We start from the raw sequence: 25,964 nt of genomic DNA, 5'->3' as shown, positions 1-25,964 counted from the left end.
TTCGTTCCGCCAATGATACATATGTACTTATATACATAGAAAACAATTTGAAAGCATATATACAGTGGGGCAAAACTCATCCCAGCGCACTAAAATAATAAAATTATATTTATTCTCGTTTTTATCAATTTAGTACACACATATAACTATATATAAAAAAAACTAATTGTGCATACAGCGTGAGTACGCAACAGTTTCGCGCGTGAACACGAAACCTTAACACATTTAAATATTGCGTTTTCTGAAATTGTTAAAGTCGAAATTGTTGCTAACAGTGCGGACAGGTCGTGAATACACACCTTATTCCTCTTTCCTCTTGGATTCGTTTTAACCCGGCTAGAGGAATTTACTGCGCATAATTGTGTCCTATACATCACCCAATTTAATTTTTCGGTGTCTGTCCAAAAGCTCTGATCTCTGCATTCCAAGCGTGAATTTAAATTCAAAACCAGCACATATTCAAGGTGATAACCTGAAAATCACCGTAAATTCTCGCACGTTTGATGTTATTAGCAACCCACACCGAAGACAAGTTAAAAAGCCCCAAAATGAGTGATGACGAAAAAGGTCAAAGCGCTTCCACCGAATCACAACGCCCGACGCGTTCAAATGGAAAGTCCGCAAAAAAATCGAAACCTTCGGTCTCATCCACTAAGTTCATAGCAGAGACTGATAATTTTATGGATTATTGCACACGATTTAGATCAACCCCACTAGAAGATAATTCTGAGTCTGCCCTAAATATTAAAAATGCCAACTTAGACAATTTCTGGACACGAGTGCAAAATTCGTATGATATGGTAGTAGAGACAGATGAGCATGACCTCCCTGAAGATTTTAAAACTTGTGCCTACAGCAAATACCGGTCATGCCTCATCACCTATGAGGACACCAAAGCGCAAATCGGTGACCAGCTCCACCTCCTCAAACAAATGAGCATTCGCGTGCCTGCGCACTCTACGTCGCAACCCAAAGATGAATCTGGCTTTGGCTTAAAAGTCCCTCCTTGTGATACTGAGGTCTTTTACGGGGGTTATGAACAATGGCCGTCCTTCCGTGACATGTTCACGGCGGTCTACATAAACCACCCTAAACTCACAAAAGCGCAAAAATTGTACCACCTTAGGTACAAAACACAAGGTAAAGCCGGCCAGATCGTGAAACAATTCGCCCTTAGTGATGACAATTTCGAGCTGGCATGGGAAGCTCTCCGGTCCCGATATGAGAACAAGCGTGTATTAGTGGACAACCAGATTCGAGTTCTAATGAACCTAAAGCCAATTCAAGTGGAGAACAGTGGAGACATTCAAAGGCTTCAATCCACTGTTAACAACTGCCTCCAAATCCTGGCAACCCAGAATGTATCCACCGAAAGCTGGGATCCCATTTTAATATACTTAAATACCTCGAAACTCCCCGAGAACACGGTTACTTTATGGGAACAGTCTCTAAGCTCAAGGAAAGATCTTCCCAACTGGTCCCAAATGAACCAGTTCCTCACCAGTAGATACGAGGTAGTTGAAAGGGTCGACCAATGGCGACCACCCAAGGACAAGCCTAATTTTGCAAATAATAGCAATAAAAGGCCACCACCATCCCATACTAGGCCATTTATGAAACCACTACAAACCCAAAGTTCACAAAATAGATCCCATTCTCAGGTCCAATCACACTTGACAGCACAAAGAAAAAAGTTCGCTTGTGTTATCTGCAAACAACAAACCCATTCCCTCAGTCAGTGCCTCAAATATAAAAGACTCTCCATAAACGATCGCGAAAAACTTGTGATGGAAAATAACTTGTGCACTAACTGCCTTTCCTCCACGCATATCCTCCAAGACTGTCCATCTGACCGGACGTGTTATAAATGTCAAAGAAGGCATCACACAACTCTCCACAAGGAAGCAACCTCCACGCCCAACCACCATCAACCACAACCGCGGAGAATCAGTTCTCAGGTTGCGACAGCTTCTGCTAACCTGCAAACGCCGGACCGCTCGGAAATCCAAGACGAGCTCCCCCACTGTTCCAATCAAGTACAATCTCCTTACGCAGAAAATGAAAACTAAGTACTCCTCCCTACTGCGATAGTCCATGTAAAACATAGAGGCGAGCTCTTCAAATTGAGAGCACTTATTGATCAGGGCTCCCAACGCACATTTATCTCATCGAAAGCCCAGTCTAGACTAAGGCTACCCTGCCAAGCTTCGAGTTTCGAGATCTCTGGTATGGGCGGAAAAATTGTCCAGACCTCAAACAAGTTGTGCTCCTTGGTCTTAGTCAGCTCTGATCTAAAGCGCGAAATCCCAGCGCAGGCGATAGTACTGCCCCAATTAACCAAGTTGCTTCCAAAATTCCTTATAAGTTCTGAGCAAAAGAAGAAATGGTCCCATCTTGATTTAGCAGACCCTAGCTGTCATTCTCCTTCCCAAATCGACCTGGTTATAGGCAGCGATATGCTTCCCCAAATTATGCTTGATGGGCTTGAAAGAATCTCTCGCAACTTACTTGCCCAGAACACCATATTCGGTTGGATCTTGAGCGGCCAGATCCCAGAAAGAGTTGCAACTTTCTCTACTCAGGTAGAAGAAGCCAGCAATGAGCATTTGAATATGCAACTCAAAAAATTTTGGGACTTAGAAGAAGTTCCAAAATATGAAGTCATCACCCCGGAAGGCGGTATATGTGAAGATTTTTATAGATCAACAACGGCCCGCACCACTGAAGGACGTTATATAGTCCGACTCCCATTTAAGTCAAGCTTTCCTGATAAAATCGCCTTAGGATATTCTCGTACCGCAGCCTTGCAACAATTCCTCAGGAGGAGGAATATCTTACCCTCAATCATATGGAACCGTCGAGTTCGTATGAGATAACCTCAGAGGGAAAATACTTATCCTTTTATCTTCCCCATCATGCAGTCATAAAGCCTGAAAAAAGAACTACGAAAGTAAGAGTTGTCTTCAATGCATTTAAGAAATCGGGCACCGGCAACTCGCTTAATGATATTCTGCATACCGGGCCGACCCAACAACCCGACTTGATGCTACTAGTTCTCAAATGGCGCACTTACCAATATCTCTTCAATGGTGATGTGGAAAAATGTATCGCCAAATACTCTTACACGAAGAGGACCAAGACTTTCAAAGACTTATCTTTCGTGCATCCACAGGAAGTCCAATACAAATTACTGCTTTTGTCTCTCATACGGTTCAGACGTGTTTCTGCTCTGTGCTTGTCGGCGCGGATATTTTAATTTCTATCGTGTGCGTTTGTTATGTGCGAGAGTAAAACGCTCTGTTTACTCGTTTTACTTGGACACTAGTACATTTACATTTACTATTTGATTTCGCTTTTGACAATGCCTTGTGTTTGTGGTCAAAAGGTCGACCGCATAAAGTCTAAGATTCAGTGCAATAAATGCAATGATTTTTTTCATGCAAAGTGCGTTAATCTATCGCAAACTGACTTGGATTTCCTACAAAAAACTAATCGGCCATTCTATTGTGACATGTGCCAGTCTGTGCGTTGTGTTCGCTCGCCCCCGCTGATTAACGCTGCCGCTAAAACATCATCGAATACCGAAAATCGTAATGCATTCGAAATGCACACCCAACGCTCGCAAGTTCAATGCACTTCTCCCATGCTCACTACCCAACAACAAAAAACTATCGGAACTGGGCTTGAGAAGCAGAAAGGTAATGTCTCTGATATAATGCAAACTGTGCTTAGTGAAATCGCTGCTTTAAGAGCTGACCATCAAAAAGCTCTCTCATTAATCAAAGCTCTTCATGAGGACAAGTTGATGCTTATAAAAAAAGTGGAGGGGTTACAAGAACAACTTCAGTCTGTTCATAAAACGTTATTTGAAAACAATCTCGCGCCTTCCGTTGGTATGTTGTCCCAAAACGTCACACACTTAAGAGAAAAAGTATCTCTGCTCTGCAACGACATAAAGTCAGGCTCTCTTAAGCCGCCATCGCCGCTCCCTGTCCCTGAGAATAAACATCACTCTACTACTGGTTCTTTGCCTGCTGCTAATGATGCCGTAGAAAAATTGCTGCCGCTATCATATGCTAATGCTGCTGCTTCTGACTCCTCTCAATCAGCATTAGGTAACGCAAAAACGCCTCTTCTGCCTGCGGCTGTCCCCGCTGAGCAAACTGCACCTATTGCTTCTACTACTTCGCGTTGCCCTAAAGCTCGTCGGCGATTTAAAGCATCCGTTGTTGGTTACCCCAGCAACGAGTACATGTGTGAGTGTCGGGTTGAATGTCGGGTGCTTGAAGCTTGCCCGGCGACACTCAAGCATAAAGCGTCAACACCATTTGCAATAAAATTTCGTAGTGGGCGGACGTAAACATGTCTTCATCGGATGACGATTTTTTGCTACTTGCCAACTAACACACTAACAAACTAACATACTAATGCTTGTCAACGCTTTGCGCCACTATCAAACAGACCGCTTGTCAAGCGGTCGCGTTGATGGAAAATCACAACAAGTACGTGTGACACGACGATCTCTGATTGCCTCGGTTGCTGGGGTAACCAACAACGGATGCTTGAAATCGCCGACGAGCTTAACTCTCTACACAAAACAAGTGAAAATGTTGTCAATAAAAATAATACAGCCGATTCGCGATCGCCCAGCTCAAATGTAAAGAATGTCGAAAACAAAAGGAAAACTAATAATGAGCAAACTGCACCTATTGCTTCTTCTACTTCGCGTTGCCCTAACTCTCTAAACAAAACAAGTGAAAATGTTGTCAATAACAATAGGGCTATTCGCGATTCGGTGCATAAGAGCTGACAAATTTATGCAATTGCAGAAATATGCCATGGATTGTGAGCGACCTTTATTAAACTGTCATGGTAAAGCTTTTGCAAAACAATTTTTGTGCATCAGCTTTGGTTTTGTTTATGAATGCAATGCATAGCATTTTTATGCTATGGATTTTCGGTATTGCAAATTTGCCAAGCCATGACAAATGCAAATGCGTGTATTTTGTTTGTGTATTGCAAATAATTTGCAATACAAATTTGCAATGCAATGATGCTAGGCCATTTGCACCGGATCGCGAATAGCCCTAATAATACAGCCGATTTGCTATCGCCCAACTCAAACGGAAAGAATGTCGAAAACAAAAGGAAAACTAATATTAAACGTTCGAACTCTAACACTGAGCTTGCAGTAGCCGAACGTTATAAATGGCTGCATCTTTCGCCCTTTTCAAATTCAGTCACGGTTTATATGGTTAAAGAGTTTATCTCAAATCGCACTGGTATCGATAAGAATTCGATGTTTTGCTACAGCCTTGTTAAGAAAGGTGTCCACGCTAGTACTCTCAAAAGTATTAATTTCAAACTGGGTGTACATGTAAATTCTTACTCGAAGCTATTACTGCCTGAGCTGTGGCCTGCTAACGTAGTTGTACGCCCTTTTCGCTTTTTTCCAAAAAACGAAGAGCTTCAACCGACGGCCGACGGTGTTAGAATTCGTGGTAGTTCCGACTCCCCTGTTGTTGCTGCCTGGTATATTCCGCCAAATAGTAGCCACAGCATTTACACAGCACATGTCGACCACATTACATATCTCGCTTTGAATACAGCAGGAGGTGATCATCTTTGCGTGCTGGGTGACTTTAACCTCTGCAATTTTAATTGGTCGCGCACCATTTCCAAATCAGCTCTCATTGCGTGTGATGTTAATAGCAATAGTGAAATTTATCTAGTTGATAGCTTTTTAAGTATAGATCTCATGCAAATTAATTGTTTTCCCAATAAACTTGGTCGCACTTTAGACTTCATATTTTTAAGTAAAACTGTAAATTTTTCTTTACAGGAGTGTAATTTTCCCATAACTAAAACAGACATGCACCATGTACCTCTAGTTGTTGATTTTGAATTTTATAAATTTTCTAAACTTAGAAATGCTAATTCTAGCTTATCATTTAACTTTAAGCAATGCGATTTTTTGAAATTGAATGGTCTTTTGTTGGATGTCAACTGGGATAACTTGTTTCACCACTGTGATGTCTCCGAGTGTTTCGAGATCTTTAGAAGTACTGTTGTAGAAATTTGCAAATGTACTGTTCCAGTATTAACAAAAAAGCATTACAAGGTGCCATGGCACAATGCGGCTTTAATGAGACTACGAAATAAGAAAAACAAGTTGCTTCGTAAGTTCAAAAAAAGTAATAATAATGTTTACTTCGGCCTGTATAAAAAATACTCCAATGAATTCGTATGTTTGGATAAATTTTTGCATAGAAACTATGTCCTTAGTTTTGAAGCCAACTTAAAATCAAATCCAAAAGCATTTTGGCATTTCGTTAATTCGAAAAAATCCTGTTCCAGCATTCCGTCGGCACTTTTTATGGGTGACAATGCTGCTAATACTCCTACAGAAGCCGCTAATTTATTCGCTGAATTTTTTAAGTCCAATTTCACAACAGATTCCAATAGCGATGAGAACGTTTCTTTCGATATTCAACAGTCTCTTGAATTTGGCAAATTAACACTTACTTCTGAGGATGTGCTTAGTGGCATTGCTCGGCTTAAGCCCTCCTCACAAACTGACGATGATGGTTTGTCTGCACTTTTGTTTAAACAGTGTGAATCTTTAGTGTATCCATTATTGGAAATTTTTAGTAAATCCTTATCGTCGGGCACTTTTGTCGACAATTGGAAATTAGCGTTCATCACTCCCATTTTTAAAAGTGGTAACAAAAACGATATCAGCAACTACAGACCCATTTCAAAGCTTTCTGCCACGTCAAAACTTTTTGAGCGCATTGTCCAAGACAAGCTTTTATCTGCTTCTAAGAATTCAATATGTCCGCAGCAGCATGGCTTTATACCGGGCCGCTCAACGGTATCAAATTTAGCAGTGTTTTCAGATGACTGCATAACTGCTCAGCGCTTCAGGTTGACACGGTCTATACTGATTTTTCTAAGGCTTTCGATAGGGTGTCCCATAGTATCCTGTTAAAAAAATTAGCCTGCATCGGTTTCCACTCAGTTTTCCTGAGCTGGGTTTCATCGAACTTATGCAATCGTCTTTGCATGGTTGTTTTCGACAATGTTAGGTCTCTGCCTTTTGTTGCACGCTCAGGAGTCCCACAAGGTAGCATCTTGGGTCCATTGCTTTTTGCCTTGTTTATTAACGATATCTGTACATGTTTCTCCTAGTCAAAGTTTCTGCTTTACGCGGATGAACTTAAGATTTATTATCCGATCAGTAACTCTCTCGATCCTCAATTTATGCAAAACGATATCGATAAATAAATGCTTTTACGTTACCTATGCTAAACGTTGTAATATTATTCAGAGCTCTTATCATATTTCCATGTCGCCACTACAGCGTTTAAATGAAATTAAGGACCTTGGAGTAATTTTTGACTCAAAGTTTACATTCGCTAATCATATAAATTTTATTATTACAAAATCGTTTCCATGCCGGCTTTTGTAAGGCGCCATGGTAGGGAATTCACCGACCCGTGTACACTGAAACTTTTGTATATGGCTTTTGTACGCTCCAGGCTTGAATACACGTCCTTTATCTGGTCTCCTTATTATGCGTGTCATATTGCTAGGATTGAGCGGATCCAAAAAATTTTCATTACGGTTTGCGCTACATAACTTACGCTTTTCGGACCCTATCCCTTCCTATGAATCGAGATGCCTGTTGATAAACTTAAAATCCTTGCAAAGTAGGAGAATAATCCTTTCTTTATATTTTGTTTTCGATCTAGTCTGTGGTGTTGTAGACTGTCCCGTGCTCCTTGAGAGGATTTTCTTTAATATAACTGCAAGACCTCTACGCTGCTCAGAGTTTTTCCATGTTGGTATTTTTAGGGCTCTATATGCACGAAATGCTCCCATCACTAGAGCCTTAATTGAATTCAACAGAATTTATAAATAAATTGATATCGATTTTTCATCTTCAAAAAATCGCTTTAGGAATTCTCTGAATCTTTTTTATAAGTAGTTTTATTTTTTCTTACTATGTATTAATAATGTCAAACTATTTTCTACTTAGCCTATAAGAATTTTTATTGTATTCATTGGCTAAATAAATAAATAAATAAATAAATAAGACTATAAACTGAAAACCGTCACATTCGGCGTTAATTGTGCTCCCTATCTAGCCATACGCACTCTCCACCAATTAGCACAAGACGTAAAAATTACCCACCCCTTGGCTGTGCCCATATTAACCAAAGAAACCTATGTGGATGACATCCTATCTGGCAGTCATGACTTGCTCACTGCTACCCAGGCTCTTACGCAAGTCATCCAAGCCCGAAACTCCGCCGGTTTTCCCTTGAAAAAAAATCACTGCCAACCATCCTAATATCCTGAAATACATAAGCAAGGAAGATTTGCTGGACACCAACTTCCTCGAGTTTGAAAAGACAAGCACTACGAAGACTCTGGGGATTCAGTGGAACGCCCTCACTGACTCCTTCTCTTATACAGTTGATCCCATCCCAGCATCATCCGCGAACACAAAACGGCAAATCCTATCATCTGTGGCGAAACTTTTCGACCCCGCAGGATGGCTTACGCCGATAATGATGCAAGCCAAGATTCTCTTAAAAGAGCTATGGCTTGACGGGACTGACTGGGACGAGCAGGTCAAACCCCTCCGTCTAACAAAATGGACACAGTTCGTCAATAATCTACAATCAATCTCAAACATCCAAATACCTCGATGGGTAAATAATATCCGCGATAGTCATGTTGAACTCCAGGGCTTCTGCGACGCCCCGGAAAAGGCATATTGCGCCACCATATACGTTCGTAGTACCCATGACACCCAAGTAACCTCTCGTCTTTTGGTAGCTAAAAGCAAAGTAGCACCCCTACGAACCATCAGCCTGCCCCGTCTCGAATTGTGTGGAGCTCTCCTACTAGCCAAACTCGTCGCGGTCGTCCAAACCCATCTTAATCTCTCCACAAAAAGGCTTATCATGTGGTCGGACTCCGAAATCGTTCTAGCATGGCTAGAAAAACCACCCCATACATGGAAAACATTTGTTTCCACCCGCACTGCGCAAATCATCGACCTAGTTGGAAACGCCACCTGGCGACACGTGCGCGGCAAGGATAACCCAGCTGATATGGGAACCAGAGAATGCAAACCCCTTGATTTAGCAGCTTCCTCCCTCTGGTGGAATGGTCCGGAATGGCTAACAAGCCCCACCGAAGCCTGGCCAAAATCTTCAACGCGAGATATCAACGCCCCAGAAACTCGACGAGTGGAGGCACTCCATGTCGCCGAAGAAGAGCCTGACATTCTAGACAGGTTCTCCTCATTTCCGCGCGTCCTCAGGGTAATGGCGTATGTCTTCAGACTTATAAACACCCTGCAACGTCGAGTAGTAGGAGTTCATACACGATAAACTCCGTGCTACGAAATACCGACTTATAGCAGAAAATTCAAAACCAAACGATAAGCGGAGTCCTTTGCTTACCCTTAATCCGTCCATCGACAAGCACAACCTACTCCGTGTCAACGGTCGATTAGCTCACGCCACCTTAAGCTACAATGAGCGACATCCCATAATCATTCCCGAGAAATCCCGATTCGCCACCCTCTATCTACGCTTCTTGCACGTGTTGCTTCTCCACGCAGAAACACGTCTGATGCAACAAGTCATCAGACAGGAATTCTATATCCCCCGGCTCAAGCCTCTCATAAAGAAATGCATCTTTCAATGCAAACCCTGCACGGTCCACAAACAGAAAATGCGCTCCCAAATAATGGCAGCTTTGCCATCTGAGCGGTGCACCTTTTCTCCGGCCTTTATGGTCACTCACCGGTGTGGATTTTGCGGGGCCTTTTCAAATAAACACCTCAATGCTATGATCACATACTTTAGTGAAAGGCTATGTCGCCGTCTTTGTATGCTTTACGACAAAGGCGGTGCACCTGGAGCTGTGCTCTGATCTCACCACAAACGCTTTTCTAGCTGCATTTGCTCGTTTTGTTGAACGCCGTGGCTATCCGGCCAAAATCATGAGCGATAATGGCACAACCTTTGTAGGAGCCAAAAGAGCAACGGAGAAAGAATTTATAGACTTTATGAAAGAAGTGTCACATGAAGTCGTTCAGAAATATTCACCTCAAGGGATCAACTGGCAGTTTATTCCCCCCAGTGCCCCTCATATGGGTGGTTTGTGGGAATCCGCGGTTAAAAGTTTTAAACTCCATCTCAAAAAAACCGCTGGAGCCCACAAATTTACCTTCGAAGAGTTTACTACTCTCCTAATTAGAATAGAAGCCGTTTTAAATACCAGGCCAATCTCATCCCTCTCCCAAGATCCTGGCCACTTTCAACGTGGCACCTCACTCTTATCGCTTCCAGAAGTGAACCACCAAGATCTATCGTTAGTTAACAGGTGGGAAAAGGTGAAGGTCTTGCATCACGAATTCAGTCGCCGTTGGAAGGAAGACTATCTCACAGATCTCCAAAAAAGGTATAAATGGAAAAATACACAAGTTGAGCCGATCGTGGATCAATGTGTCCTCATAAAGGACGATAATCTACCCCCCACTGAATGGCGCCTTGGCCGTATAGTAAAAACACATCACGGCAAAGACGGTCATATTAGGGTAGTCGACGTGCGCACCCAAAACGGCACTCTAACACGACCCATTGTTAAATTGTGTCTCCTACCCGCAAACGACCTACCCAGACCTGTAGAAGCCTAGACCTTCTAAAACCTTCGCTCAAGCCAACTCTTCTTTGTTGACTCGACTGCCGCACTGTTAACTTCTCCCGCCTATCTCCGCTGTAAGCACCCTCCCTTGATTAATGAGTGCATAATCATTATACGAATATATATGCCCCAATTTCATATGCTTCACAGCCAAGTACCTTAGGAAAAATCGTTCACTAATCGCCGCCATTCGACCACCTATATTTGCAGATAGAGATGGAGACCGACACCGGCAGTAGTCCGAAACAAACACCGAAGCCAGCACCTAGACCAGCACCTAGACCCGCACCCACGCCTGCTCCTCAACCAGCACCTCGCCACACGCGGCTGTCGACAGTGGTGCCACCGCCTGACCCGGCCACCGAACCGCAGCCAAAGAGGGATGACTTCCAGCGATGCCGATTATGTGCTCGCTACCATGCACTGCGTGCTTGTCGAGTCTTTAGGGCAATGCAGCCTGGGCAGCGATACCTTGTCGCATGGGCACATGGCTTTTGCACTAATTGCCTTGCATTGTCCCACCAACGCAAGGAGTGTTCGTCAGCCGCAGCCTGTAGAGTGTGTGGACAGCTACACCACACACTCGTCCATCGAAGCTCGATTCGCTCCAAACCGCCAAAGCAGCGCCCAGTAGGCAACCATCGCACGGAACCACCAAAGCAACGCCACGGAGGCAGAAAGCGCATGCCACCACCGAAGCAGCGCCGTCCAACCAGTAGTCGCAAGAAGTCACCACAGTCGACCACACAAGCAATTAATGGTAAAACTACCAAATTCTTGGTACAAAACCCGATCCGTACGCTGAAGGAGGTTCAGAGCAGCCTAGCCGCTTAGTGCGCCTAGAGGGGGCAGGATGTCCAAGCGAGGCCGCCGTGATTAGCATTTAGATTTGTAAAAATTGCTTAACTTGTAAAAAAAAACATATAACTTATATTATATTATTATTCATTCAAATGAAATATCGTAAATGAAGTATGAAATGTTAATTAGTATCACATGGCAACATCGGTGTCAGCACAATTCAGCACTTTGACATAAGTTTACAGACTCAACGCTGTAGGTATACGTATGTATGCAGATACAAAAAAACATACAATTTTTCTTCATAAAATCAATCCTCTTTTCGTGATCTCACCGGTTTCTGCTTGTTTTTGCGGTTCACCGACTGTGCCATATATATATACATATCATTCGCAAAGGTTCCAAATTGCTCGTGGATTTTAAATACGCTAAATAAATTGTACGTTACCAAAATTGAATTTTTGGCGTGTTATCCTTTGCAAGAAGCAAATCGTAGTTATCACCAAATCTTGTACGTGCGCTAATAGTCTCATCGACAAACTTTCGGTAAAATACTTTCGCGAGTGCGACCTAGAACCCCGCCGAATTCCTCGCCGCCAGTCGGTCAACTGCCCAGCGCTACAAGTCGCTTTCCACACCGAGCTGAAGCACCCTAACATACAGGCCAGTCCACCGGCTGCTCGCAACCACCCACCGATCATCCAGTTGCCTCCTCGATCGAAAATCCACCAGCCGCCTGCCAGTCAACCGATCGTCCAGCCACCAACGCATCCACCAACAGCCTGCGAGTTCATTAGCCGCATCCATCCGACCAGCCATACTGCTAGCATCTCCAGCCACCGGCGCTTCCACCAAGTGTAACCCCCATAGCTACAGCCCAGACGGCTGTAAACAATAATTTTGTATATTGTACGAAGGCATTCCTAATATTTACGTGTGGTTTTAAAATATACGAAATCTACAATTCAGTATTCGTTTTATTTATTAAATACTTTGGTACATAGTACTGATGCAGATACATGTTTTTTAAATTCGCACAATATATGTACGAATATTTTCGTGCAATATACTACACATTCGTTCTTATTTATTTTCTTTCATTAAAATAAATAATTTTTTTTAGATTGAGCCTGATTTCGTCTTCTTATTCGGAACCAGAAATGAGGTCTTTGATAACGTCATTGTTTTTTGCAATTTACTTTTGGATAGCAGTGCTTTTTTTATGTTGGTCGGAAACTGAACTCGAACCTAGGCTATGCGGAATGGTAGCGCGCACTGCTAACCACTGCACCACAGCGGCTTCCAATCGGAATACACATTAAAAATAATTAATATTAATTTTAGTGTAAAAGAGAATCAACAGTGTTTTTATTTGGTAACACAAATTCACCATAAAACTATGGGCGGATGAATAGCGAATTTATCTGCTAATACCCGTATTTTTCAATTAAATTTCAGTTGTCCTATACAAATTTTTGGATATTATAAACAAGTTGGAAAATATTTCATTTCTTATTTACAGATGGAAAGTATACGCATGCTATATATAAAAATATATAAAATATATATAAAAGCCATACCGCAAATAATAACACAACACTTTATTTATTTTTTTTTTGATCATTAATGTTAAGCATTTTTGCAAAACATTAACGCTTAAAATTTACGATAAAAATATAATAAAGGTGGTGTGTTATAACTCGTACTATCTTTTTTACGAAAATAATTTCGTTAAATATACGAATTATTTTCGTGCATTTTACAAAACTTTCGTAAAAACGAACAAATAAATAATACGAAATTCTTTAGTAAATAGTACGAACGTATTCGTAAAATATAGTAAAGATCTGATGTCTCATATTTTCGTAGAATGTACGAAAACGGTTTTGTACAATTAACGAAAACTTTCGTGGCTCAAAATGACGAAAAATTTCGAAATATGTACGCAAGTTTTCGTTATATTTACGCAGATTTTATTTTCAGTACATGAAAAACAGCTTCACATAAAAATACAATCTCCGTTCGGAGTAGGCGTAAAACTGTAGCTACGCTACGAAAAACCAAAAATCCAAATGCTGCCACCCTTGCGGAAACATGTGCAGCATTGCCAGCTATCAGTTGTTTTTCGAAGATAGCTGAATGAAGGAAAACAAACTGGAAAGGAATTAAAAAACACTCATCATGTGCTTCTTTATTGTAAATTGGTTAATTTTACATATTTCGAGGAAAATTATGGATTCTGATATATTTGCAATTATAGCAGCAGAGTAAGCGGGCACTATGCCAACGGATTCACAAAGGTATGCGGAGCTGTCGGGCATAGTAACCATGGGCGCATCTATGCCAGCTTCTGGTTGAATTGTTGAACCACAAGCCAGAACTCCTCCTATCCCTGAAGCTCTTGTTCTCCAAGCCATTGAAAACATGCACTTTGTTAGGTCCACCACCTGTTACGCTTGCTTCTGCCTTCGGCAGCGCTTAGGGATTATAACCCTTACTAAGTAGAATTATCCTTTCTGTGTTGCGGGGAAGAGGGGCTTCCGCGTGTCAAAGGTATACAACATTTCTTGAGCATATCACTCCGGCTACGCCGTCCACAGTATTTTTGCGCAGAACCCACGTCGAAATTTACAAAAAAGTGCATAGTGCAAACCTAGTTTATTAATAAGCTAGTGGTAGGAAATTTGAAACATTTATCTTAAATAAAATGTGAATCCTTTGATTACACGTGTATGTTAACACAACAAACGAAAATCGTTGTACATTAACTAAACCGGACCCAAGTTTCTCGATAAGGGGCAACAAATATTCTTTTTTGCTCGTTTATATAAAGCAGTGGATAAAAATATACGTATATGCGAAAGGAAAATTTATCTGTTTAAATGAACACTACCAATATTTCTTGCAAACATCGATTTACATCTCTTATTTCGCCTCTGACACAGACTTGTTTTCGTACAAAATTACGCAAAAAAGCTTACTCGTTCGTTTTTAGGTATGCCATTGTACGAATTTCAAAAATTTGAAAATGCGATTCGGATTGCAGAATACTATTTCTACGATTCGTAGCAAAATCCGAATACGAAAGAGTTGCAGAATAGGGGTGTTTATTTAAATGTGCGAAACAAGTGGCAACACTGTTGCTTGCTCCTTGAAATTGTTGTTGTATTTGTTTGTTTGTTTACATTTTGTGCTGAATAGCTAATTGTTGTTTGGTATAAACATAGGGTCGCACATCTCATATTTAAATAGGCAATATTGGCAATTTTTAAGTGCAGATTAAATATGTGACCTGAAAATTAATTTTTGAGGTTAATAAACAATCTCTACTTAAATAGCTCATCTGAAATTGGGCCCTAGGATTTACTCATATCACATATTTTGGGCCGGTTACTCTATGTCTGGTTAACACTAACTACAGGTTTAACATCGTTATCGACGTAAGCGACCCCAAAACATATAACAGGGAGTCGATAAAGATGTATAACTTGTAGTTAGTGTTAACCAGACATTGAGCAACCGGGCCTTAGAGTACAATCATTATTTTCTATGTCGACAAAATATTCACTTACATTCAGCTCGCTTCCTTGAATATTTGGAGGAGTATCCAGATAAATAGTCTTCCATTTTGTTAATGTTTTGGTCTGTTACTTCAAGCTCTGCGCCTAATTCCTTGGTTTCCTGATTGATATCTTCAATTTGGTCTTGGGATTGGTTTTCAGGTAATGGAACTTCCACGATCTCGTAGATGGGTCTTTTATTTTTTAGTGGGGGAGTAAATATGTGTAAAAAATCACGGGCTTTAGCTTTTTTAACTGTATCTTCAGCATATTTAGTAGAATCACTGGATTTTATTACTGCACTTTTAATGTATCGTAACTTTTGTTTAGCGGTATGAATAGAGGTATCAAAGCATTGCGAATCATAAATGCCTTTAAGAAAGTTTTCAGATTTCTGCTCTAAGCTTTCATTATGAAGTATTAGCTTTTTTATGGATTGCGGTAAAGGAGGAGGCGATGGTGGCCGAGTTTTAACAATTAGTATTTCAATAGTAGTTTCATATGATATGCGTGGAAGCGGTTGAAAGAAGCCAGGCATGCGATGAACATTCGGCGGTAAAGGCGGAGGGGGGTCTGAAGTTCCTCCACCTTCATATGGTGTGCTAATTAGGTTTGTTAAAGAATTAGACCATTGCTGAAGAGAAGCACTACCTTTAATGTTAGTAACATTTCTATTTTGCCTGGAACTGTTATTATCATCTGCTGCTGCCGTTACATTATATGTTAATTTGGACGATTCTTTATAAAAAGGAATATCATTGAGAGTAATTGTTCTATTTGTATCTACAATTTTTGGTGTCTCACTAATTTTTATCAATGGAAATGGTTTAAATGAACAGTCAGTGGATGAGGTATTTACTATTTCGCTGTCCTTACCAACGGAATCTTGTTTTTTGTCAGAACTTAAATTGTTTTCAGTTGAGTAGGTAGTAATTTTGGCCAAGTCAACACTTTTTTTAATAGAATTGAATTCTTTTGTAGATTCATCTGTATTCTTTTGATTTAGGTTTTCGCTTTCCACAATTGTCGTTTGATCATGCGAAATATTTAAATAATCCTTCCTCTCAGTGGCCGAAGCTGAATCCTTTTCTTCAGTTATATCTGGGCAGGCTACTTTCTTTTCAACTAAAACGTTTTCAGAGTTACAAATCGATTGGATGTTTTCTTCCAATGTTTTTCTTTCTTCAAGTAGTTCACCTTTGATCTTAAGTGCTAATTTATTTTCTTCGTAGTATTTTGCCTTCTCCTCCTCACTTAAATAGTAATCTTGAGCTACGTCTGAGGCTTTTATTCCAGAGTAGGGATTATGGGCTACAGCTTTCTGTGGCAAGTGAAAAAGCAATTCATTTTCCTGAAGTACTTGACTTGTATCCACACGTAAATCGTCTGCCAAATGTTCCTGCAATGTCGAGTCATCATCCCTGTGCGAAACTATTTCTTGAAACCATTTGTCTCGAATTTCTTTTCTGTGTGGTTTTAATTCAAGCGGTAAAAATATTTGACTTTTCCCTTGCTTTTCTGTTATGTGCAACAGATTTTCTACGGAATTATTTTCAATATTGCAATCAGGTAGCTTTATAATGTTTTGCAAAAGAAAAATTGATCGTTCCTCATTTATTTTTCTTACTTTAGTTATTAAAATCCTTGATTTAAATAGAAATAAATACCGTTCGTGTAACTTTTGAGCAGATTCTTTAACAGTCCACCAGTCGTGGTTTAGTAAACGTCCAATTTTATATATATTTCCTCTATATCCTTCTATACTAGATAAAAATTTATTATGAAATGCTCTATTGGGAACGCTAAGCATTAACTCCAAAGCCTTTTGTAAGTCTTTAGTATTGTCAGACACATTTTGTGAGTATTTTATTAATTCCTGAAATAAGAAAAATTAAACTCAAAAAACTATTAATTTCGTACCACAGAATGTGTTTGTAATTAATAGATGAAGAGCTGGAAGGGTTATGTCTGCTTTGTTCTTTAAAAGTAACTATGATTAAAAGAAATTAAGATAAGTTATGTAAAATGGTGTTCTGAAATAAAAATTATATTCAGTTTTAATAGCAAACAGTGTTTAAACTTCGCAGCATTTATACACAAAATATTACACAACAAAGAAGTAATGTTAAACTATCCGCTGCAATTTTTAAAAAATTCAGGTTATCGACGTCACGATATGGAATATTACTGATGATTCGGCGAGAATAAAAAATTTTATATACATATGCGCTTGTGTTAATGAAATCTTTCTAGAAATTTTTTGTGAAAAATTTTGTATGATGCGTTTTTCCAATAACTGATCAATATAATCCTTAGAATCAATAGAATTTATAGAATGCTTAAAAAATCGAGAATGCGAAACGAATGGATTTGGTCGCCATTTTATAAATACGTATGTATTTTGGTGTCCAGCTGAATAGCTTTTTAGCTAGCTGGGCACATCGGCTGATATTTCAGCGGTAGTAATAATCACTAGACCGAATAAAAAAAATTGTGAAAAAAATTGGAAAAATTACCGCAAAACTAAATTAAAGCTTCACATTCTCAAACAAATAAATCTATTTTAAATAAACTTTGTCATATGAAATATGGATTGTGGTGGGGTAATAGCTATGGCTTTTACCCCATCATAGTAAAAATCCACCAGAAAGCGGATCAGCACGGGGAGGAGATGGGCAACGCCTCCAGTGGACACGCTCCTTCAGACATTCTTCCCGACGATGAGGCCAACAAAACAGGCAACGCATCGAGCGGACCTGGGGCTCCGAGTTGACACCGGTGAATGATAACGCGGAGTCCACAGAAAACACCGAGAGTGGACCTGTGGATCCACTAACGAGTGTATCCGATATTAAGACAGATAAAGAGAGTGAAACGTGCTTAGTATCTGCCTACGTAGGGTCAGTCTACAGTCGGTTGGCAACACTGGACGGAGACCAGAAGCTGGGGGAGAAGCAAAATGACACCACTGCTACCGCTGAACGGAGGGAGCTATGAAGAAGCAATGGATATCATCGACCATGAGGATGGGGCAGATCCTACAAATTAATCTGCACCACTCCAAGGCAGCCTCGGCTGAGGACGTGGTTCTAGGTTAAGAGCCATGGATCGTCAGAAACAAGGTTTGTGGACTGAACTCTGTTGTCTACCACGTTGTACCAGCTCGAGGAGCAGGTAGAATCAGAGCATGCAATCTTATTCCAAAAGTATATTATTTCTGCAGGAAGTTGTGAAGGATGTAAACCGAAAAAAACTCCCGGTTATAATTGGTCCGCCACTATTCTCTTCGCACGATTTGGGGCTTAAGCGACTCCAACTCCCGAGGTGAGTGTTTATTCTTTTATATAATATTACTGTATGTAACCGTGGGAACGACCCCACCTTTGTGACCTCTGTTAGAATAAAAATGCTGAATATCCCCCTCGTCCGAGTTGTTTTACTGACCGGATAACGGATTGGAAGGTGTCCAAAGAGCACTCATTTTCTGACCACTTCTACATTACTTTTAAGCCCACCTTTGATCCTGCTCCTTTAACATCATACAGGAACCAGAAACGAACCGACTGAGTAAAAGACGCTGTCGTCCTCTCTACGTCGATACGCTTTTCAAGGTAAGTCCTGCTTATCGGTAAGGCCTGTTGAAGCTAGTCTCTCGAACACGAAGGTTATTTCTCTCGGTGAGCTGGACTTATCGTCAAAAATTTATGAAACATTGAACTTTGTGACTAGTGCCTGTAATGCTGCATTCAGTGCCTTCTGCTCAATCACCCTCCCGAATTGCAAAAAGAGACCTCAGTGGTGGAATTCTGAAACTCAGCACTGAGGAAAATCAGCAGGAGGCTCTGCCGTCTGGACATTATCAAATAACGAAATACTGGATATCCTTGTAAGCACTCACTTTCCAGGCTGCCCTGATGACACCACCGGCACTTCGCTCGGTCCTAGGACTAGGGTAGCCAGATATTTTAGTAACATAATCAGTACAGTTGGGATCAAAAATCAGTACAAAGCAAAAAAAAATCAGCTCATTTTAAGCGTCTTTTTCGCATTAAGTTAACATATAACAGTCCATTAGTTTAAAACCAAATAAGGTGACAGGTAACAAGATCAATGGAAATAAGGTCAATTGACTTTATTTCCCACCCTGGTGCGAAATAAAGTCAATTGACATTATTACCTTTTCAAAAGCGAAATAAAGTCAACAAAAATTTGGAAATAAAGTCATTGACGCTATTTCCTCATTCAAATGGAAATAGCGTCAACAATGCTTAAAGTATGTCGATTCATAGAAAAAAATTTTGTTCTTACAATAAACATTGCCCGTAAGTGTTGTTTTTTAATAGATGACAAAGGTTACTGCCAAATCCTCAGTGTGATGATATTAATCCAGACCAGAGCTGTGTAATGGTTGAATCAATTGAGTGTGCATTCTCATTTTATCGTTTCAAAAATGTGATTGTTTGATTTAAAAAATTTAACAACCACTCTTGAGATTGGTTACAAATTGTAAACACAAAGTATGTAGTGTGTTATGGAATGGTTGACACCCATTCACATAGAGAATGTGAATGCAAAAAAAAACTCAATCATGTATGATTGTACGTTTATGGGAAAGCAATCTGTCATTATCATTCAGTACTAATACTATTTGTTGTATCAGGGTTGAGATTTTTGTACTCAAAATGTAAAACCAGAAGATCGCCATCTCCCTTAAAATAAGTAAAAAAATAAACATTTGGTTCTAAAATATTTTTCTAAATGTTTGGCCGAGCTTCTGCTCAACCTTGAGGCATGAGTTCTGTTGTTGTGGCACAAATGCTATTTTGGGTTATGATCTGACCAGGTATTTAACCATGGTCCTATGGAGTGGAAGTACGCACATGTAATCACTCTGCTACGGCGGCCGCCGTAAGTACATGCTATACATATACAAAACCGCGTAGTTGCATAAATTACTTTCTAGAGAGTAAAATCACCCATATTTCAAAATGGTTATCTTTTTTATAAAGCAAGCGTATTTCTGGCTAGTATATTTCAGCAAATCCAATTTTTGGCAACAAATGTCAGTTACGAGGTTCTGCAGAATGACGATACGCGGTTTTGCACTTTAAACGACGATATGTAAGTATACATGTTATATTATTTGTTCTCAAAACGCATGAAAACTATAAGTAGTATGCTTGCAAACAATTAATAACATTTTGTGATAAACAGTTTCACAAATGTATTTGCACTTCAAATTTATGTTTTAATAAAGTATTAATTAAATAAAGTATTATTGTAAATTTTTATTTTAATAACTAGATCTAAAGATATTTACACTTAGCAACTCTTGGACTTTTCTTCATTGACAAATGACAGATGTAAACAAAATAAAAAAATAATCGTATTTTTACAAATTTAAAGCAAACGGGCGTTCTTTACAAAAAAATTTAGTTGGGGATCGAATTGCGCATATTTTTTCCAATGCCAAGTGCCTCCAAGAAGTGTTAAACCACTAAATAGCTTAAAAAACGCTTTCAAAAATTCGAAACGAGGGTGAAGTGCAGTCTTCAATTGTGATCGAAATTGTAGGCAAAATTTGAAGAAATGTTGCCCCTCGTTATTAAAAATAAGCAAACCAAGACCCCCGCTTCCCACTGGTGGTTACATAATACTTGAACAGCCCCTTAATTAACACGTGCTTGTTTTGTTCACGCACGGCCAGTTAAACAGGCATGTCTGAATCGATTTCCTTCATCATTCTTAGCAATTTGATGTGCATTTTTATTGTTATGTGTTGCAAACAGACATTTTAGGAACTAAATAGGTTCTAAAATCTTATTTTTAACAGTTTCCAGTTTATGTAATATTAATCAAAACAGCTTTTATTATTTTATGTATTATGTGATTTCTGGAAGCATCGAATACAAAAAAGGGCTGTGACTGGGTTTATGTAATTTGAAATTGTATTGATGATTACCAATAATAATAGAAAGGCGCTTACATATCGATGGTCCTCTGCAATAACGACACAACTCAAAATTTCATATATTTCAGTATAGCCAATGAAAGATTTTTTGTTTCGTAATTTAGCAATAATATGTCTTGGAACATAATTATTCCGGATTATTTGCAGTCATACTGTAAGCTTTCAAATTATGTCTTTTTCTAAAGCTGAAATTTTGAATTGTGCCGTTATTGCAGAGGACCATCGACTTATGTTAGTGTTTGGTCGAGCTACTCCTCCGATTGTGGCATGTGCCTTGATGTTGTCGCACAAAGGGGAGGGACCTACAGTTTTACGCCGACTCCTGCCGGGGCCGACCACTATTACAATACACATTTTCTTTTTTTATGTTGGGCGGAACTGGGCTCGAACCCTCACACTGCGGAATGGTAGTGCGCACTTCTAACCACTACACCACAGCGATCGCTTAATTAATTTTAATCATTAATCGCGATTAACCATTATTCGTTAATTTTTAACCATTCATAGACTAACATTTTGTCGACAATACTCGCATAGATATGTAGGCCCAAATTTTCACAAAAGAGAAAAGTGATTTTCTTCAAAACTTTGGAATGACGTCTTGACTGAACTTACTAATTCGGAATTTCTACTATTACTTATAGAGTAGGCTATTAATAAAGTCTGGGTAATGAAAAAAAAAATTATATTATATGTTCCATAAATATTAAGACTTTTATTGCTTAATTTATTTTTATCGGATGTACAGCAATTTTCTAAAAAGGTCTCTTGATAGATTAGTTCATGAAAATTATTCCAAACGAAAACTTAAAATTGATAAAAAAATCTTAACTAATTTATATTAGAAGTTTTAAGTTTATCCCACTGTAAGTGTGAAATCAGTTGCTATGTGTTTCCATGATACAAAAAACCACTTGATAATTAAGCATATTGTAAACTTTAATTCTACCATACGCAAAAATTTTATTTTTAATTTTTCGTTTGTTTAAGAATATTTTATTCTTAGAATCGAAAATTTTACCAAGCAAAATGTCTTTTGTTTTTTAAATAAATGAGGTTAATGCTCAATAAGTTGATAATTGTTGTTCTCAATTGCATACTTCACACTAACTCCAATATTGAACAGTGAACTATATTTTAATTTTAACCAAATAAACAACGATATAGTTTGATGGTCAAGCACATATGGAGGATTCACAAGAGGTGTTAAGTGTCGTAATGTGTTCTTCTTCTTCTTAATTGGCGCTGTAACCGCCTAAGCGATTTTGGCCGAGTCCAAAACAGCAAGCCAGTCATTTCTCTTCTGTGCTAACTGATGCCAATTGGAAATGCCAAGTGAAGCCAAGTCCTTCACCACCTGGTCTCTCCAACGCAGAGGAGGCCTTCCTCTTCCTTTGTTACCAGCATTGCGGCCCGCGTTGAACATTTTCAGAGCAGGAGCGTTTCAGTCCATTCGAACGACATGGCCAAGCCAGCGGAGCCGCTGAATTTTAATTCGCTGCACTATGTCTATATCGTTGTAAAGCTCATACAGCTCATCGTTAAATCGTCTGCGATATTCGCCATTACCAACTCGTAAAGGTCCGTAAATCTTTCGCAGAATCTTTCTCTCGAAAACTCCAAGAGCCACCTCATCAGATGCATTCATTGTCCATGCCTCCGCGCCATACACCAGCACAGGCATGATGAGTGACTTATAGAGTGTGATCTTCGTACGACGAGAGAGGACTTTACTTCTCAATTACCTACTCAGCCCAAAGTAGCACTTGTTGGCAAGAGTGATTCTCCGTTGGATTTCAAGGCTGACATTATTAATGGTGTTAATGCTGGTTCCCAAATAAACGAAGTCGTCTACTTTTTCAAACTTGTAACTGTCAACAGTGACGCGGGTGCCAAGACGCGTGTGCTCTGACTGTTTGTGTGATGTGTGATGACAGGAGATACTTCGTTTTGTCCTCGTTCACCACCAGACCCATTCGCTTTGCTTCTCTATCCAATCCCGAGAAGGCAGAACAGACGTAGCCCTTGTTTTTACCGATAATACCGATGTCGTCGGCATACGCCAGCAATTGTACGCTCTTATAAAGTATTGTGCCTGAGCGGTTCAGTTCTGCGGCTCTTATTATCTTCTCCAACATCAGATTAAAGAAATCACACGAAAGGGAGTCCCCTTGTCTGAAACCTCGTTTGGTATCAAACGGCTCGGAGAGGTCCTTCCCTATTCTGATGGAGCTGGTGGTATTGCTCAACGTCATTTTACACAGCCGTATTAGTTTCGCGGGGATACCAACTTCTCTTCGTGCTGTCGAAAGGTCCAATCAGCTCGTTGCCGGTGGGCTTCAGTCCTTCGCACAATACGCTCGATAAGACCTTGTAACCTATGCTTAGAAGGCTGATTCCGCGGTAGTTGGCGCGTATGGCGGGGTCGTCTTTCTTGTGGATTGGGCAGAGCACACTTAAATTCCAGTCGTCGGGTATGCGTTCATCTGACCATATTCTGCATACGAGCTGATGCATGCACCTCATCAGCTCCTCGCCGCCGTACTTGAATAGCTCAGCTGGCAGGCCGTCAGCTCCAGCAGCTTTGTTGTTTTTCAGCCGCGTAATCGCTATTCGTACCTCGTCATAGTCAGGCGGTGGGACAGCTACTCCATCATCATCGACTGGGGACTCGGGTTCGTCTTCCTCACTACTTTCAGCGCTGCTACCATTCAGTAGGTTATAAAAGTGTTCCCTCCACAATTTAAGTATATTCTGGACATCGGTCACTAGGTCGCCATTGTTGTTCTTACAGGAGTTCGCCCCGGTCTTGAAACCTTCCGTAAGTCGCCTAACCTTCTGGTAGAATTTTCGGGCGTTCTTCCTGTCGGCCAGCAGCTCAAGCTCTTCGCACTCACGTATTTCGGCCTCTCTCTTCTTATTGCGGCAAATACGTCTCGCTTCCTTCTTCAGTTCCCTATAACGATCCCACATGGCTCGCGTTGCGCCCGATCGCAGCGTGGCCCTGTAGGCGGCATCTATTTTCTCTGCGGCTTCTTGACATTCCTCATCGTACCAGTTGTTCTTTCGGGCTCGCTGAAATCCAACTTCTTCTTCGGCGGCGGTAATTAATGATCAGGAAATGTGGTTCCACTGCTCGCGTATGTCGGATGGTTGAAGAGTGCTCTCAGAGAGCAGGTGTGTGAGTCGAGTGGCGAATAAATTGGCCGTCTGTTTTGATTGCAGCTTTTCGAAGTTAAGCTTTCCTTGCATTGTTGGGCGCACATTGTTTGCTGCACAGAGGGTGTGCGTATCTTGGCTACAACAAGATAGTGGTCCGAGTCGATGTTTGACCCTCGGAGTGTATGTACGTCCAAAACGCTTGAAGCATGCCTTCCATCTATCACAACATGATCGATTTTTTTCTCGTTTTTCGATCTGGAGACAGCCATGTAGCTTGGTGGATTTTCTTATGCTGGAACCTAGTACTACATATTACCATATTTCGGGCCCCGGCGAAGTCGATCAGCCTCAGTCCGTTATCGGACGTTTCGTCGTGGAGGCTGAATTTTCCGACAGTGGCGCCAAAGATCCCTTCCTTGCCCACCTTGGCATTAAAATCGCCAAGCACGATTTTGACATCGTGTCGGGGGCAGCGCTCATATGTACGTTCCAAGCGCTCATAGAAGAGATCCTTGGACGCCTCATCCTTCTCTTCCGTCGGGGCATGGGCGCAGATGAGCGAGATGTTGAAAAATCTAGCTTTGATGCGGATTGTGGCTAGACGTTCGTCCACCGGGGTGAACGCCAGTACTCGGCGACGGAGTCTCTCTCCTACCACGAATCCAACACCGAATTTGCGCTCCTTTACGTGGCAACTGTAGTAGACGTCGCAAGGCTTCACGCTTACTTTTCCTTGCCCCGTCCATCGCATTTCTTTGATGGCGGTGATGTCAACCTTTGTCTTCCCGAGGACATCAACCAGCCGGGCAGAGGCACCTTCCCCATTAAGGGTCCGGATATTCCACGTGCATACCCTTAAATCATAGTCCTTTATACATTTGCCGTGGTCGTCATCAGAAAAAGGGGGTCTCATCCGAGGCTGTTTTTTTCTTTTCATTGGGCGGGATTTTAACGTGGCGGGACCCAAACCCAGCGCACGCGAAGTTTCACGCCTTCTCACTATAGCTCGCTCCCAAACGGGTGTTTGGTTGCTACCCAGAGGATACGTGGATATAAATATCCGGAAGTTGTGAGCTGCGATTTGAACCGTACGCACAAGAATCGCTTCTGGCCACTCCCAGGTGAATGGCAGTCAAAAGTTTTCCACTTCTGCGCACGGAACCATCCTCTCGTAATGTGTTAAAGTCTTAAAATTTTTAAACGTAAAATAATACCTAATACTTCTTTAGGCGTTATTAACAGAACCAAAATGTTTTTAAACTAGTAGGACATATATTATTGGCTCTTATTATACCCAACGAATCTTTCAAATCGCTTTTAACCGTTACTGTATATTGAACAAATTTAAGCCTTTAAGACATTACGACGTCTAACACGAATTGTGAATCCCCTAAATATGCATTAAATTACACATCAAAATTTGTAATTTCAGTGTTCCAATTATATCAGAAACAATCGCACCCGATATAGAAAACTGTAATAGTCCTGGCTAGTTACATTGTGAAATAATCGGATGGCATAAAGACACTAAATATTTTTAAAATATGTTCACTAAAATTTTATTAACCTAAATGTAAAGTTTTTGCGAAGTGTTTATCGAATTTAATGTAAAATTTAAAAGTTTTTAATATAAGATATTAACTATTTTTAAACGGTAAATGTTAATACAACTGTTTTATATATAATCCCAAATTTTTGATATAAAATCCCCTCTATCAAAAAACTTAAATTGGGTAACACCG

The 25,964-nt window shown here is 40.4% G+C and overlaps 1 protein-coding gene across 1 annotated transcript in view; it reads right to left on the bottom strand.

Annotated features, from left to right (window-relative positions):
* The window catches only part of LOC118743562 (obscurin), a 434,461-nt gene that overhangs the window by 391,255 nt on the left and 17,242 nt on the right, over nucleotides 1-25,964 (bottom strand). Inside the window, exon 3 of the mRNA XM_036476326.1 lies at nucleotides 15,102-16,965. Coding sequence (XP_036332219.1) covers nucleotides 15,102-16,965 — 1,864 coding nt within the window. The remainder of the gene's footprint in view (nucleotides 1-15,101; nucleotides 16,966-25,964) is intronic.

The sequence above is a fragment of the Rhagoletis pomonella genome, unplaced genomic scaffold (assembly GCF_013731165.1).
Source record: "Rhagoletis pomonella isolate Grant_MI unplaced genomic scaffold, Rhpom_1.0 Rhpom_scaffold_00007, whole genome shotgun sequence".
Classification (NCBI taxonomy): Eukaryota; Metazoa; Arthropoda; class Insecta; order Diptera; family Tephritidae; genus Rhagoletis; species Rhagoletis pomonella.
Note: the sequence above shows the minus strand (reverse complement) of the source record. Positions and strands in the feature narration are given on the sequence as shown.